Below are 16,721 nucleotides of genomic sequence, written 5' to 3' on the forward strand. Positions count from 1 at the left end.
ACCGGACGTGGGTGAAGTGAACTGGCAGAGCTGGCGGAAAAGGCTGGCTGGCTGGCTCAAAGCGTTGCTTCTTTGCATGTGAAGAGCCTAGTCGAAGTGCTCCCACTCTTTCGCCGTGGTAGGTAACAACTCACAAGGCGAGCAGACGCTAGCCTTGCAAGCCAATTGGCCAAGTGCCACACCCCCATCAGCGCTTGTTTGAGTTTTTGCAGTGGCTCCTTGACACGTGCTTGCCTGGCCGTCTCCCCCAGAAAGTGGTTCCGTCATCCAGGTCCAGAATCCGGCTGCTAGGTTACAAACATTGCTGCATTGCATTTTCAATTAACTGCGAAATGGATGCTCATGTGGCCCAGCCGACCAATCTGCATGGGGACTCCGGGTTTGTCTAAAGCCCGAGATCAAGCCCTCAGATATCATCGTCGACGGGTACTCCTCTCGCTCATGGAATATGCACTGCAACATATGGCTGGTGCTCGGTAACCATGGTCATTGGTAATGCTCGACTTCACATGGAGAAGATCCCCAAACGAGATCGGCTTCCGTGAGCGACGCCAAAACACAACGGGTGATTTAGTGGAGTCCCGTCTTCCCCTTGTGCCTCAAAGACCCTGCAGGTCTTGCAGCTTGTGTGCGACCAGCTGACCAGTGACGACGAGCCGTGTCTTGTTCCTCTGCCTTTTGGCTGCGTGTCTGCCACCAAAACAACCTGGCCCCCAGCTTCTGTTCTGCCCCCAGAGAGGAACAAACGGTGCAAATCGACCGACCCGAGGACATTCATTCTCCCCCCCGAAACCCACCTTGCCAGTCCAGGGCAACGTGCTGGGTCTCCCTGGGTCTCTGGGTTTCTGGTCCTTTGGGTCTCTGGGGTCTCTCATTGCGACCAACAGCCAACCGCTGAACGCGCCGCTCTGCTGCTACGCTGTGACCCCCCCAGTCCGTCCGGGACAGGACGCTCTTCTGGGTGCAACGTCCGTTAATCGTCTCATCATTCTCATCAAACTCTACCTTTGCCCATCACACCTCTAAACACACAGTACATTACATACGTGCAACTATTAGTTCCTCGTTCCCTTACACAGTAGCACGTATTCCGGTCCATTGACGACAACCCTGCGCATCTCACGTATAGGGCCGCTCTCAATGCATTGGACTATGTAAAAGTCTCCTTTTCCACTATTCGCGAGTCAGACACCACGCCCCAGCGTGTCCGATCTACGTCCTGACTTTGGCTTATTACTAGAGGCGATCTACGACGGGAATACGTCTGGGTCATCTACGACTGCGCAGCCGCGCTTCAACCCTGGAACGGTTTGAACTCTGGCGCCAAAAAGGTTTGCACAAATGAGTTGCACCTTACGTGAAGACTTGTCATCGTAGCCTTCGCGCCAGGAGGCCATCTCGGCTTCCGCTTGGGGTGCAACTCACTAAGTCCAAAGTATGGAGCACAATCACATGTTGCCCCGGCCGGCACACCATACCATCTCAGCCGGCCTCGACCAGAAGCACGACCCGTACCCAAACGACCAGCGACAAACACCTTCATCTGATGTCGCATCCGTCTTTCAGTCTCTTGATCGTCCCTTCAAGCTCCCCATGTATTCTTCGCCGCCGTCATATGCGCAAACACATGGCGACCGTAAGCCGCCCATCGCCTTCCCGGATGCCCCCACGACGGAACTGCCGCCTCTGCAGTTGAGAAACGGCTACCACGGCAGTGACAAAAAGGATAACACGCTTCCGTCTCTATCGTCGCTGACGGTGTCGTCGCCCAAGTCCATGTATATTAGTCCCCCTCCCCAAACCCAGGTCCAAAGTCGGCCGACAATACCGCCTCCGCCGACATATGCTCCTCCACCGCCACCCAAGCCAGCAGAACAACTTCAACCGACACACTGGCCCAGTCTGAACCCTTACACTGCCTACTACACGCCTAGTCATGCGGAAGGGAAAGCCGAGCCGTTGCGAATGGACACAAACTCGCCGAGTACCAGTGCGATTAGTTCCGCTTCCTCGGAGACTGTAGATCAAGAGCGATCCAGCAATGTCAGCCTAGACGATCCCGACGTCAGACTAGCTGCCGAGGCTCTTGGAGACTTGAGGGCAGGTTAGTAAAGATCATCTATCATGTATACCGTGCGCTGCCGGCAGCGTGCCCTCCTTTCCTGCCATACTAACATGTATCTTTCACGCCAGACTTTGTATCTTCTCCCCGCAATGTCGACGGCTCTTCGCCATCGACGTCTCGGTCACGGTCACAAGTACCGCCGGAGCCATTGTTGCAGCTGATAACGACGAATCATCCGCTGCTTGGCGGTGTGATAGAAGGAACACAGACAGCTTACGTTGCCTCAAAGAACTACTCACCAAGGTTCAAGTCGGGGGCCGAGTACGTCGAAGGATATGTTGCGCCTGTTGTCAACACAGTAGGGTCTGTCGGTCGAGTCACTGGCGTCGAGGGCAGCGTGCGGTGGTTTTTAGGTGCTGGCAAAAGACACAAATCCCAAAATTCTGCAGATATGGAGGAGGGGTCAAACAAGCGGCGAAAAGGCGATGATGGAACCGAGGCCATGATACTCGATTCGGAAGAGACCCCGTCTGGAATGACAACACCACGTCCGACGTACGACCCGAACGATCCCCGGAGGTTATCCATTGCGAGCACCATCCAGACCATTGATACCTTGCCAGCTTATGACGAGCACAGGTCGCCTGCGTACGAAGCAGAGCCTCGGCGGAACTCTTTGCAGTCACGGTTGATCATGTCGACGTCGGGTTTGAGCATCGCAATGAGTCAGGAGAGTCTGCGCAGCCTAAAGTACTGCCTGAGCTGGCTTCGATGGGCCAATGTGCACATCGCCAATGTCATCAACTCGTTGAAACTGGCGCTGGACAGATATGACAAGATGAGCGATTCATCAGCCGGCTCCAGCAGTGACGGCGATGATAGGCAGAAGATTGTTGACAGGATCAACACGGTTAAGGCCGACGTGGTCAAGACTTTCCAGGATGTCATTCAAACCGTCAGCAAGTATGCCGGAGGTGCCTTGCCTGAAAACGCTAGGGTGCTGGTCAGACGCCATCTTACCAGCTTGCCGCAAAGATTTGCGCTCGTGAACATGCTTGTCCAACAACAACGCGCCCGCGAGGATCAGAACGTGGAAGAAGGAGATGCTACAGTAGACAGAGACATGCGTGATGGCGCTCAAACAGTGTTGCTGATGGCCAAGGAAGGCCTCGACATGATGTCTCAAGTTTCCGGAGTCCTTGATGGCACCATTGTCAGTGCGGAGGAGTGGTGCGATAGACTAGGAAAGAGAAAGCAGGAACAAAAGGAGGTGCCGTATAGCGGACAGTCAACACCTTCGCAATATTCGCTAGAAACTGTGAAGACGGGTTGAGCTCGAATTTTCGAAAAACGCAAAGAAAAAAGCTGTTCTATTTCTGGAGTTTAGGGGGCGAAAGATAAAAGCGTGTCTCGACGCAAGAGGAAGGTCGTGACATTCGACCACCCCACCTCATATAATATCTATGGTCACCACGCATCGCGAAGCGGCGCACTCCATTTCGTCATCTGGTATCAGACACAATCGGCGTTGAGTACTGGCGACCCTGGTGCAAAACTGCACCAACATATCACCTCATTTTCTTATTTTTATTGCTATCATAGGTGGATTTCTGCAAGATGCAGCTTATACCCCCTTTTTCGAGCGAACGTATACGACTTGCACATGTATTATGCCATAGTTGCTGTCATCTTTGCTACACTACCAACATACAATCATTTTTTGTTTCTTCAATGTTCAGTTCGAGGCATATGAATGGGATCTGGTTGCGGGAAAGGGCGAGGGATGTCACCACATGTATGTCAAAGGGAGTGGGACTTTTTTTTTTGTCTTTACTGGATTGGGCAGAAGACACGCAAGATATATATTTGTGTCCAGTACATATCGAGACCCATTATGAGTGACAATTACACCTACCATGATCGGCCTGTGTTCTCCAAATCCATTGTTCGGCATACCGTATTGATTTTCCGCAGCATCGATGCCCTCTGCAAGGTCGCCTCTTCCGCTGGAATTCCTGGTGCCTAAATGCTCCTCAACTAACAAAAGACCTTGGATCAAAGACTTATCGGCAGAAACTTCGCAAATCTTCGACTGTTAACCCGAGACCCCTAGTGTGAGACGAATACCAAGGAGACGGTGAACTGTTTGTCACGGGCGTGTACATTGCCAGTTACGTATCGGGGGGCATCGTTCTATTCCCCAGAGTATCTCCCATATACCGAAGTGCATGTGCCATATTGCCTACGTGTAACCTAACGCCTACTGTAGACCTAATTCCACGTTGCTAATGTAGTATATGATCACTTGGAGTTCGAAATACCAAGGAAAGCCCACTCGATCTTATGATACGCACTAAAAGAAGGGATGTTAGTATATTTTCCTTTAATTCTTTACTTGTGATATTGCGTAATGTATACGCCCTCTGTAAATTTTAAATGCTTGATTTTACTGGCTGTCGAGACTTGGACTCGCAATTCAGGACTCTATCATCTTCGCCAGGGGCTGGGATCTTCCGGGAAGCTGTTGCTGCACACCCACCATCGACGACACTGGAACAAATTCCCGCATATTAGCGAGTGTTTTAGCTCACATCTTGATCTAAAAGGGCTCAATGGGTGTGAGGTAGGCCCTTGGCTCAGGGAGACTCCGTTAAACTCCGAATCTTGGACTTGGAGTATCATCTACGAGCCCCTCAGCAAGGTCATCACTATAGAGCCACCGTGCGAAGATGCTGGGATGCCGTGTTAACTGGTCGAGGGAAATATGAGCTTGCCAGTGGTGGCGATGTGCCATATACACCCGCTCGGTTGTTATTTTGGGCGGTGTCTTGGCCCGACAAACCGCCAGGGAAGCCACGGGGGAACAGCAGCTGGGGACGAGACCATCCCAGAAAAAATAGTTCGCCAGCACCAAAGGTCCCAAGGTCTATGGCAGTGATTCTATGCTTTTTGGCAAAGCGGTTCGTGGAGTGAGTGGCGGGACAATCAGTTCACCGTCCGATCACCTGATCAATATGGTTACTTGTATCAACCCCGAAAATGAGCTTCTCAATCTCTAAAGCGCGGGAGATCTAGCTTTACTGCTCGTATTCTGTTCTCGACATGTTCTACCTCACCTTTTTTGTTATCCTTGAAGCCAATGGCTCTTGTGGCACTGAGCTTGCTGGTGGTGGCAAATCCTCGTTGCCAACTTCGGCATCCAGCACCTGGTCTATCGGGGTCTTTCGCAGATGACTACGCGTTACAAAATGACCCATGATGCGATCATGTCATGGCTATATACCTTGATCTTACCAGTGCGGTCGAGTGTACTAAGGTTTGGGAATTGTAAGGCTACCCGCTGATGAAAACAATCAACGATACGTCGCCAGATTCTCCTCACGCTTCTACATCGCCGCTTGGAGCTTTTTGAGGACTTTATCCAGACCAATGACCTAAAGACTAATTTCCCAGGTGCTATGCTTCTTAGTATCGTCCTTTGCTGATTTCAATGACTGTTGTTACAATACACGGCGGTGTTAAACACGACGACCGAACCATGATGATAGTAATCATTAGCCTTTCCTTTAGCAGAGCCATGCAGAGAATATCGCGATATCTGATCAGACAGGTCATCCATCTGGACACTCTCGCGCTTGAGAAAACCAGCAGGTTGTCGACGGCCAATAGGGGTCGATGCAGGTGCGTTGGCTCTGGCTGGACGTTGACGAGCAGGACGAGTACCACTCGCCGCCACGTCACGAGCGTGTTCGTCGGCATTGCTGATAACGACTTCGTCGATATCGTCGTCAACGAGATTAGGAGATGGAAAATGGTGAGACGACATGGCGTAGGTGAGCTGGATCACCAGAATCGTGCATAAGGGCCCTTTGCCAGCGGCAGAACGGTAATAGAGATTTCGGCGACTACACTTACTGTTATGGCAATGAGGCGTCGATACTTAAGATACGAGATAATCTTATGGATGAGATGGTGTGATATCATGTCAAACTTGGGATGAGGATTGGATTGCTCTCCCAGAAGACTTTTCACTGAGCCTAGGTGCCGATTGAGTGAGCTTGAATTTGTACAGGGCTGAGTGACCAAAAAGTAATTAAGGTGAGTGATATGAAAAGCTTTCAAGTAGAGTCTGGTTGCGGTTCAACTGATTTAATTCTTCTTCTTCTCGAGTGTGGAATCCCCGGCTCGTAATTTATGAACTTCCTGGGGCTATCATAGTATGGTATTATTGGAATATGGTGTTAAGACATGCTGCCATGAGGATAACTGCTCGGATCAACTCAAGCGACGCCGTATTTCTCCTGGTAGTCCCGCAATATCTCCAGTGAGATATTCGAGCCACCGCATACAATGACAACGACATTCTTCTTGCACCATTCCTCATCGGTAAGTCCCTTACCCAGCCAATCTCTCAGGCCTCCGTTATACACCATAGCGATAGTCGCACCGCAGGCCACCTCAACCATAATCCTAGCATCATTCGCAAGCTTGACGGAGCCCATGACCGCCTCCGCATCTGTGACGACAGCGTTGGCGAGGTGCTTCTCCTGACTCCACTCAAAGGTCTTCTTTGACACCGTTGGAGCACCCAGGCTGGTTGCTATACTCGTGATCTTCGGCAGCGTGACCAACTTGCCGGCCTTGACACTCGCATTGAGGCTGTCTGCACCGACGGTCTCCACGGCGAGGACCTGCGGCTTGACTTTCCAGTCACGAGCTTGTTCGACACCTTCCATGATACCGTTGAGTAGACCGCCGCCGCCACAGTTGCAGACAATGCCGTCGGGTTCGACGCCGCCAAAGGTTCGCATTTGAGGAACGAGTTCAGTCACAATACTGCTTGCGCCCTCCCAGACGTGTGGGTGGTCAAAGGGCGGCACGTAGACACCAGCCGGATCATTGGCTAGTAGGTGCTCGCGGAGGTGTGCATCAGCTTCAGCCCAGTGCTCACCGACCTGCTTGACCTTGGCCCCGAGGAGCTTGAGCTTGTCGATCATGTATGGGGAGGTTGACATGGGCACGACGATAGTGCAGGGCTGCGCCAGCGTGACGGCTGCTGTGGCACAAGCGAGACCAGCGTTACCACCAGAGGAGCAGTAGAAGTGTACCTCGCCGCTGGGTTTGGCGAGCGTGGCACGCAACATCGCATTGCCTATTCCCCTGGACTTAAAAGAGCCCGAAGGCTGAAGGTTCTCAAGCTTGAGGAAAATGTTGCTGTGATGGTATGAGCGGTGGAGTCACATGATGCGACGATGGTGGGAGATGTCGCTTACCAGCCTGCTGCCCGAGACATTGCTGTCGATGGTATCAACGGTGTCTCTATCCATAGCTTTTCTGGCGCAGGATCGGGTACATAGGAACCCATCTTGTCTTCAACAATATATTGTTACGGGTTTTGAAATGGTGTACAGGTATGTGTTTATTGAAAGGAAGATTTCTTATTTTGCGTCGGCGTTTCTCAAAGGGCTCAAGAGTATGATCTATACTGCTCACATCGGCGTTTTAGACACAGTGTTTGGGTGTCCGATATCGCAAGATTCTTGTGAATGACGGATGTATTTAGAGTAAAGAATCTGTTACCATCCGTTGAACGGGAAAAGGAAAAAGGAAAAAGGAAAAGAAACCACGAAAGTAAGTTTTGTCTTGGGGATAGTGGGTAGCTTATACTGTAATGTGGTCTCTTGCCAACACGGAAGGGGGTTGAATTGAGTACATCGTTATCGGTTGCTCAGGCTGCAGGATTGAGGGAGTACAGGAATACAGTGGACTATTGACCAATCAGCGGCAGCTCAAGACGTGCATTTTGTCATTTTTTGTGGCCGAAGGGCGTGATCACCGCGCTAGCAATAGGCGATAATGCATGAATCAAGTGGACTCGATGGACAAGGTAAAAAATGTCAGATCTGAGTTCATCACCTTGCGGTCGTATCAGAACCTCACGTCCACAGTAGCGCTATACTGATAGGTTGGGCGGCCGCGTCTCTGGGCCTGTATCGCTGCAGGTACATGGAACGCAGAATGACATTCCAAAGAGTAAAATCATCTCGGCGCGACCAAACAGCTACCGTGGATTGCCGATAGAAGCCGTCTGGTTAGTTAAGCTCTCTAGAGGCAGGTCTTTTGAGTTTGGGTGTTGGCAAACTATCGTTATGGTGTTTCTATTACCCTAGAATTACCCTATACTCGCAGCGGAGAACAGTGCTGAGAAACAGGTGGCGGCAGAGAAGGTCATGGGATGACAATCGTTGAACATGTATCGCCTCCAACTGGTTAGTACTTTACGTATGAGACAAAAATTTGATCCTAATACGGCAGTCTTCTTGACGTGAAGGTACATTATACCAGGTGCGAAAAGAGGCGATCTGGGCGTAACCGGAGCAGGTTGGAGTCCGGAATGGCTGGTTGTCGGTGCATACTAGAAAGGAGCAATATAACAGCTTCTGAAAATGTAGATTCCCACGATCTGAATTCGGATCAAGTGACCAGAAGAAGCGTTTGCTAAGCAGTATCTGTTGTTCTCGTGATGACTCCTGCTAAGTGCATCGAATCTATATGCGGCTGCACTTCCTGTTCCTGGACAATGAACATGATCGAAACTGGGATAATCTCGTACACTCGGCGCTTCGAGGTGGCGTCAGACGTGTGCTTCTGCTTAAGGCGGCCGTGATGTATGACCATTCGTTCCCCATGTGTATCTGCCATCTGAACCCTCACAAGTACCGTGAGTTCTGGCTTACGATCAACCATCTTTGCAAAGTCCGCGCCGCATTCCTTCCTTGCGCTTCCCAATGAGGCACGAGCATAAATGCATCGTTGAACGCCCTGATCGTGCCGTCTTCGCCCTTGCCAAACTTGACCGTTCCCCCAACCTGGATTGTAAAACTCAGCTTGTCGCCCTTGTCGTTCTGAGCCTCCGGATTTGTGCTTCCCAGGACGTAGTGCGGATTGATCGGGTGCGCATCCACGCTCTGGACCTCAAAGTGAACAGGCCTGCCCTGCTTCTCGATCAGCTCCTCGAGCTCCGGGACGCCCGCTGCGCAGACGTGCCCGTTGATGCTAATGTCGGGCTTCAGACCCGCGCCAGTGAGTTTGGCCGAGGTGGAGACGTAGAATTGGGACAGCTGTGTACCGCGGTGGTGCTTGTTCAGGGCATCGTAGTAGTGCTCCACGAAGCGGTCAGCCGCTACGATCAATCGTTAGCCTCTCTGTCATTGCATCGCACTGCATTGTAGAGGGGGTATCAATGCGGATTTTGCTTTGCGCTTACCTTCGCTGGCGACTTTGACCTGCGTCTCAATACTCGGGAGCGGCATTGTTGCTCGTGGTGCACCGCGCTGCTTTTGGTGTGACAATTCAGAGAGACCTGCGACAATGGTCTAGGAAGGCGTGTTGGAATTAGGGAGTTAGAGGTGTGATCTTCCAAGTAGCACAGGTCATCAAGCTTGTTGCACTTGATGGGTAGATTATTGTGTTTCGAAAGCTTCTGCAAGACTTGCGACTACCGTGAAATTTCATGTCAGGTTTCGGACACGCAGGTTCCAGATTCTGCGCTTGGAACATATGACAGTACTAAGTGAAGTACTTGTAACAACCTCTGCTAATCTGCCATGGCGCGATATTTGACTTGGCTCTGGTCTAGTCAAGATGCATAACTACGCCAGTTTGCAAGTGTGAAGAAGAGCAATTCGTCGTATTTTCAAGCCAACTGCTTGCGTATAGCTTTCTCATTATCTATCAAATACAATAAGTACTGGTCGTCTTGCCCTATGAAGTCGTGGGCTTAATGACACATTTACTATTACATGAAACATTTCGTGGGCATCGTCCAATAATACACTCCCAACGCCCCTTTTTCTTTGCTTTTCGTTGCTCAAGTCAAGCAATGAACATGCAGACCAAGTGGCAACGGAGCAATATACACACATATTAGCAGAAGACAACTGCGGTTGAGAAAACATAGCGGAACCTTGACGTGACTCGGTATGCACTTGCGTCGTGCGGCGCAATGCGGCCGCTTAACTTCCTCTGAACAAAAATTGCAGATCCTCAGGAGTAAGCGACTCCATTGCAGCGTCGTCAGAGTTGATAGTGGATCTGATCATGTTGGCCTTCTTCTCCTGAAGCATTACAATACGGCTCTCAACAGAATCCTCGATGCAAAGGCGCTTGATGGTACAGGGGCGAGTCTGTCCAATACGATGGCAACGATCAGCAGATTGCCACTCAGCTGCAGGATTCCACCATCTGAACCGAGTGATGTTAGTTACTGTTTCATGATACGGATGATGGCAACTTACGGGTCAACAATGAACACTCGCGAAGCCTCCGTGAGGTTCAAAGCTACACCTCCGGCCTTCAAGGAGACCAGGAAACACTCGACGTCGACATTAGTCATGAAGTGGTTGATCGACGCTTGGCGTTGAGCAGGCGTCATACTACCATCCAGCATGACCGTTGTGATTCCTGCTCTTCGCAGTCTCCATTCGATGAGCTGAAGCATGGTGGTGAACTGAGAGAAGATAATAGACTTGTGTGACGTATTATCAGATCTAAGTGAGTGCAACTCATGCACAAGAAGTTCGATCTTCGAGGACGAAGTCCATTTTTGCATATTGATGCGATTGATGATCGAAGATTTCTTGACGAGATTCTCATCCTGCTCGATCTCGGGTTGCTCAAGGTCAATCGACAGTGGTATGTGACATGTAGGACAATCAGGCTGATCTTGTGAGTTGACATAGCTCTTGGCACAGGCGCGGCAAAAGTCGTGTTTGCACTTGGAACGAATCGCTTCCTCGGCAGGTTCGTCGCAAATACAGCACTGCAGAACGTTTTGGCCGCCTTCGCCAGATTTCTTCAAGATGAGATCCGGGTGATCAGCAACTTGACGCATCTGCATAATCAAACCGAAAATGTTGGCGTAGTTGTTCAGCATTACACCTTGGGCAACGTATGTGTCAAACTTGCGCTGACCACTGGTCATAATGCTGTTAGCAAAGTCATTCTCCTCTTCTCCAAAGAACTGGCGCTCAACAAAAACTTCTTTGACTGGCAGTTCCATGGAGTCGGTGTGATCCTTTTTGAGACGTCTGAGCATGATGCGATCGGTCATGAGGCGAAGTTTCTTAAAAGCCTCCTTGCCATGACCTTGATTGCCATATTTCTGAATCGGGTTGAGGAGTTCCTGGTTAAACACTGACACATGTCTCATAGACACGTGATTGCCTAGAAAAGAGTTTAATTACGACAGGTATAAAAATATGGAGAGGTGAACGTACAGTGCTTGCATCTACCATCCTCGTTCATCGCCCATTCTAGACTAGAACAACTGCACTGCTTGCAAAGATAAGACGAGAACGGGCTGATGTTCAAGAATCGAATCAGAGAGAAGAACTCACCGATTCGATTCTGTAAAGGCGTGCCAGTGAGACACCAGCGATACTCCACGTTCAAAGCGAAGCATGCCTTGGCTGTCATGGTCGTACGAGTCTAGAAATGGGTCAGCACTCTCCGTTGTGGTTTAGCGAAAGACATCTAAATAGCGTACCTTGATCGAATGTGCTTCGTCAAGAATGACTCGGTGGAATTTGACGGAATGAACAGCGCTCTTAACCTTGTACAAACCCGCTTTTCGTTGAAACCCCTTCTCTTGTCGGCGGTACATTGACTCCAAAGTGTTGTAAGACATCATTATCACGTTGAATTCTTTGAGTTGCTTTGCTGTCATGTCTTTGGCTTTGGAGTTGGTGCCATGAAAGACGAGGGTCTTCAGAGTGCCATCGGTATACGACTCGATCTCGGCAGTCCATTGCATGAGTGCAACGGGAGGCACCAGGACGAGAGTAGGATTCTTGGCTGGGTAGTCTGACATGATCAGAGAGACAGCCTGAATAGTCTTTCCCAGTCCCATCTCATCTCCAAGAATACCACCCTTCCACTCCAGCTGTTCCATCTTCTTCATCCAGGCGAGACCCTCGAGCTGGAAAGGCTTCAGCTGGCGAGATATGGAAGTAGGCTGCTCCGCCTTTCCTTCTTTCAGGATGGGCATAGACCTGAGATCCTCCCACATCGTCACAAGCTCAGGGTGGTAATGCTCAAGTCTGAGTCGCTCCTTCTTGGCACGCCTCTTGTGGCGAGGTCTTTGAAAAGCTCTGCGAGTACGTGCGAGCTGCTGCATCCCGGTTCCCTCTTCACCATTGTCTTCAGAATCTTCAGACAGGTTATCCGAGAAATCTGACGGTGTTTCAAAACCTTCGGCGTCGCTCATGGCGATGGACGTTTCAGTGGTGCCGCCGCGAGAAGCTCTAGGGGACAAATATTTAGCTTTCTTGCGGACAGGACTGGATCGCGATAGGCGACTAGGAGCAGATCGAGATAATGGTTCGTCATCGTCTTCATCAATTTCTGAATTGTCAATAGCAAGTCCAGCATCATTATCGAACTCGTCCTCTTCATCGAAAGATTCATCATCACTCGGCTCAACTATAGCCTTGCGCTTTGTGACAGTGGGTTTGGTAGTAGCCTTCGCCTTGCCTTTACGATTCGATGCAGTTTCAAGATTGCTAATGACGTCTGCCATGAACTCATCGTCATCGTCATCAGCATCTGCATTCTTGGCCACAGAATTCTTCTTACTCCGGCGCGATGGAAGCTTGAACGACGAGGCTTTCAAGGTGGTGGCAGCATCTGCTTTGTTGTCCTCTTCTCGTTGAAGGCGACGAGCCACAATAGCATCAGGGGATGAGTCGGAGTATAAATCGTCATCTTCCGAGTCGTGCACAACGTAAGAAGTGGGTCGTCGAGCTCTTCTGGCTCTGGACGACGCAACAGAGGCGAATCCTTGTGTATTGGGCGCTTCTTCGTCTGAGTCGGCAACATCATCAGGCAACTCAACTACAAGGCGACTGCGTGATAGCTTGCCCCTAGTCTGAGTGGCAGTGGTTGAGAGTGCCGGTGTGACAGCATAGTTGGTAGCGGGTGTCGAATACTCGCCACTATCTGAGACGGAAAGAGCCGGTGAAGGGACAGAAGAGACAGACTCCGAAACTGTAACAGCTACTTGAGACTTCTTAGGACGGCCACGCTTTCTAGGTGGCTCTGATTGCGTCGCAGCTGCAGAAGCTGCAGAATTGGCAGGTCTGCCAAGAGTGAGAGTGATATTTCTCATGGCTGAGTTCTTATCTCCGGCGACGGATCGTCGGGTTCTGGGCGCCATTATGATCCAATCCCTTGGGTTGGTATTAAAAAACGTTTTCGATTGACATCAGTGTATTTTCGTATCAAAGACTGGACGAAGCTTTGTGCTTCTGCACAATATCGAGCTTGTGTACAAAGGAGAGGTCGCCAAAAAGCTGCGTGGTGTGAGGTATAAGATCAAATGTCGTCAGACGTCGTCAAACGAGGGAGAAAGGACCAACTGCTTGCAGCATGCAAGAGCGACGTCAACTCCGAAAATGGCTGGATCAAGAGCGTTGACTAAGATCCAGATGGATGTTGAGATGAAATGGAATCCAAAACAACCAAAAAAACTCAATCGGCCTTTGTGGCGAATTTGGACTCCTGGAAAGCTGAGAGACAGCATGGGCAGTGACTGCCCCGCGGTTTCCTCGCGAACAGGGATTCACGAGTGCACGTGACATAATTAAGCCCATGCCGATACTATTCTAGGCTTAGCGTCCAGGCAGCCAGATCGATCTGATGCCTGAAGCATGGATCCCAAGCACCCTAAAGATGGATTATGGTGGATTACTGCCCCCTCTAGGGGTACTCTAGCGCCTCGCTGATAACCGAATAATGAATGAGCTTAACGCCGGCAGTGGCGATCTGGATAACCTGTCGCGTCTTCTGGTGTGACCGAGGCAATCTTTTTCCACTTGGTGAAGACGCACAAGGCAGAAAACTCTATACCAGCGAGCTTTGTTCGTCGTTCGTTTTTTGATCTGGAGTTGTGGTCATCCGTTTAATCATTCCCTTGACATCATCGTCGATTGATCCACCAACTCAAGTGTCATCGTCGTCGTCGTGTGACATCGGCGAGTTTTGGTCGCGGCGACCTCCTCAAAAACACAAAAGCAGACGCCGAAGAAAGCAGAATTGATAAACATGTGAGTATAAAGAAGTACGGTAGTACCTCACACACTCTAACGGTTTTCGCAGGAGCAGTCGCCAGAATCGTGCACCGCGCCGCGCTGGGATTAGAGGCCCGTAAGTGATTGCAACCATGACAGACTTGTGCGTTCTGCTAACGGCTCCTCCAGACAGTCAGCCCTCACAGATTTCTTGGCCGTAAGTCGAGATTTAAATCCTCATTCGCAAACACTTGGCTAAAGCATTGAGCTGATTCTGCAATAGTCTCAAAATATTTCTGCCCGTCAAATTCGTGCTGACGCCGATGCGCGTCGTCAGGCCACAGAGGCAGCTGCAGCTGCAGCTCAGCCAGATGACAATAATGTTCCGCCTAGTGCTGTTGAGCTCGACGGCGCCGAGTGTGTCGATGATGAGGATGAGGATGAGGATGAAGATGAAATTGCTCCACCTATTCGTGCCACTCGCAAAGCTGAAGATTTGAAGCGTAAGAGAGAGACTGAAGCCATTCAGAAGATCAAGAAGTCAAAGGCCTTCAAGAGGCGAAAGAAGGATGCTGACGACGAGTCCGACTCTGATGACCTGGCCAATGCTATCTTTAAAGGAAAGCTCAAACCTTTACCGGGTCAAATGGAGAATTGTGAAATCTGTGAAAAGCGTTTCACTGTCACTCCTTACTCCCGTGCTGGTCCTAATGGAGGATTAGTGTGTGCGAAATGTGGGAAGGATCTGGCCAAGGATGATGGTGCAGTCAACAACAAGAAGAAGAAAAAGACGGCAGGACAAGGTGCAAGCCGACGAAAGGTGCAAAGCAGAATTCTTGACGGCACATATTCAGTCGGCGCAAAAAGTATGATGACTCTTTGCATTGAGAAGCTTGTTAAACATATCGATCTCGCTTCTGAGCTTGGCGATCTCCCAACATCTTTGATCGACAGGATTGCACGTCACCTGGCGAAACGACGACTCCTCACCGCCCAGAGTCTCGATTTGTTTCTCGAACCGCAGCACGAGGTGGTGAAAGTGTACGATGGTGCTCGACTGAGCTCCGACGACTACATTCGTATCTTCCAGAGAGTCACTAACCTGAAATTCATCAAATTCCGCAATGCCATCCAGTTCAAAGACATCGTCATGCAGTACCTCATAAACAGAAACACCAACCTGGAAGGCATTTCCTTGCATGGCTCCAATCTACTTTCTGAGAAAGCCTGGGAAAAGTATCTGTCAGCTAAGGGTGAGCATCTCAAGTCTCTTCAGATCTACTACACAGATCTTCATGTAGGCGATAACCTGCTGCTATTGTTGCCAAGTGTTTGCCCTTCTTTGGAACGTCTCAAGATTGCCCACAACCAAGCAGTCACAGACAAAGGTGTTGAGCACCTTGCCAAGTTCGAAACCCTGCAGCACCTTTCGCTAGAACTCAGAACATTTACGACCACGGAGCCTTACGTCGAAGTGATCAGTGGAATTGGCAATAACCTGCGGACTCTGTCGCTCAAGGCGGTACCGGACCTGGATGACCGTGTCCTTGACGCGATTCATGCCAACTGCCGGTCATTGACCAAGCTCCGTATTACCGAAAGCGAAGTCATGACAGACCCTGGCTTTGCCAGACTTTTCAAAGGCTGGGCCAACAAACCACTCCACTTTATCGACTTCCGAAACTGCCGCCACATTGATTCCACAAATCCACGCGAGAATTCACATCAGGTCGGCCTCTGCTCCGATGGCTTTCGTGCATTGATGGAACATTCTGGCAGCAAGCTTCGAGAACTTAATGTGCATGCTTGCCGACACATCAGCAAGGAAGCTTTCGAGGACGTCTTCGCTGCTGAGAAAGAGTATCCCGAGCTGGTCAAATTGGAGGTCAGTTTCTGCGAAGAGATCACCGATTTCATCGTGGGCAGTATATTCCGAAGCTGTCCTAATTTGAGGGAGTTGAACGTGTTTGGTTGCATGAAAGTGAAAGACGTTCGCGTCCCACGCAACAAAATCCTTGTCGGAGTGTGTACTGCCAAAGGAATGGTCATCGAAGGTACTGAGGACTGAGAAATCACACAGCACAATAAACGAAGGGTCGACTAAGAGTATTTGTTTCGTACCAGCCACAGGCAGGTCTACAAGTCAAGACACATGTTTCCGCTGCATATTCAGGCACTAGCTATTCGTTCGATGAATTAAGGCTGGTTCATCACCACTATTCAGGCTTATTATGACGAGTACGTCGAACCACTAGACACTCGCTTTTAGTTTGAGCGTCTTATGTCGATGGTAGTCAAAGGACTCTGATGTATTAAGAAGATTGTATGTTTGTAGCATATGTGGCAGACAAAAGTCCACGAACGCTTGAACTGGCTGCCAGTGGACTACCGTCGGACCTCGAAACGTCATCGAAACCCAAAATTCATTGAGTATTTTATGAGGGTCCATTTCGAAAAGCAGTGTATAGGATTTGATAGAATAGCTTCAGAGAGCTGGTGCATTAAGTGTTTTAGTCTACACAACTGTACGAAATTTTCTCTATCTGGGTTTTAGTCGCCAGTTCATGTCCATCCAAGGAACAAATGAG

At 50.0% G+C, this 16,721-nt stretch overlaps 5 protein-coding genes across 5 annotated transcripts; 2 read left to right on the top strand and 3 right to left on the bottom strand.

The window, feature by feature from the left end:
* Positions 1-1,437: 1,437 nt before the first annotated feature.
* BKA67DRAFT_656506 (transcription factor Opi1-domain-containing protein) lies at positions 1,438-3,398 on the top strand (the record flags this gene model as incomplete). Its single annotated transcript, XM_046106952.1, has 2 exons — positions 1,438-2,104; positions 2,194-3,398. The coding sequence occupies 2 exons, from the start codon at positions 1,438-1,440 to the stop codon at positions 3,396-3,398; spliced, it is 1,872 nt and encodes a 623-aa protein (XP_045962542.1).
* Positions 3,399-6,345: 2,947 nt separating this feature from the next.
* On the bottom strand, positions 6,346-7,430 carry BKA67DRAFT_533466 (L-serine dehydratase; the record flags this gene model as incomplete). The annotated part of the gene is made up of 2 exons (XM_046099708.1): positions 6,346-7,279; positions 7,339-7,430. The coding sequence occupies 2 exons, from the start codon at positions 7,428-7,430 to the stop codon at positions 6,346-6,348; spliced, it is 1,026 nt and encodes a 341-aa protein (XP_045962543.1).
* Positions 7,431-8,775: 1,345 nt separating this feature from the next.
* Positions 8,776-9,378, bottom strand: BKA67DRAFT_656509 (nuclear transport factor 2 domain-containing protein; the record flags this gene model as incomplete). The annotated part of the gene is made up of 2 exons (XM_046106953.1): positions 8,776-9,248; positions 9,333-9,378. 2 exons carry the CDS (start codon positions 9,376-9,378, stop codon positions 8,776-8,778), a joined length of 519 nt encoding a protein of 172 aa, XP_045962544.1.
* A 702-nt stretch (positions 9,379-10,080) lies between these two features.
* On the bottom strand, positions 10,081-13,232 carry BKA67DRAFT_512532 (SNF2 family N-terminal domain-containing protein; the record flags this gene model as incomplete). Its single annotated transcript, XM_046097479.1, has 4 exons — positions 10,081-10,309; positions 10,363-11,290; positions 11,344-11,554; positions 11,613-13,232. 4 exons carry the CDS (start codon positions 13,230-13,232, stop codon positions 10,081-10,083), a joined length of 2,988 nt encoding a protein of 995 aa, XP_045962545.1.
* Positions 13,233-13,867: 635 nt separating this feature from the next.
* Positions 13,868-16,681, top strand: BKA67DRAFT_557663 (RNI-like protein). The gene is made up of 4 exons (XM_046102278.1): positions 13,868-14,169; positions 14,222-14,269; positions 14,323-14,350; positions 14,417-16,681. Coding segments are annotated over exons 1-4 (1,863 nt in total). The 5' UTR covers positions 13,868-14,167; the 3' UTR covers positions 16,202-16,681.
* Positions 16,682-16,721: the final 40 nt, after the last annotated feature.

Source organism: Truncatella angustata (assembly GCF_020726525.1).
Source record: "Truncatella angustata strain MPI-SDFR-AT-0073 chromosome Unknown BKA67scaffold_2, whole genome shotgun sequence".
In the NCBI taxonomy this organism is placed as follows: Eukaryota; Fungi; Ascomycota; class Sordariomycetes; order Amphisphaeriales; family Sporocadaceae; genus Truncatella; species Truncatella angustata.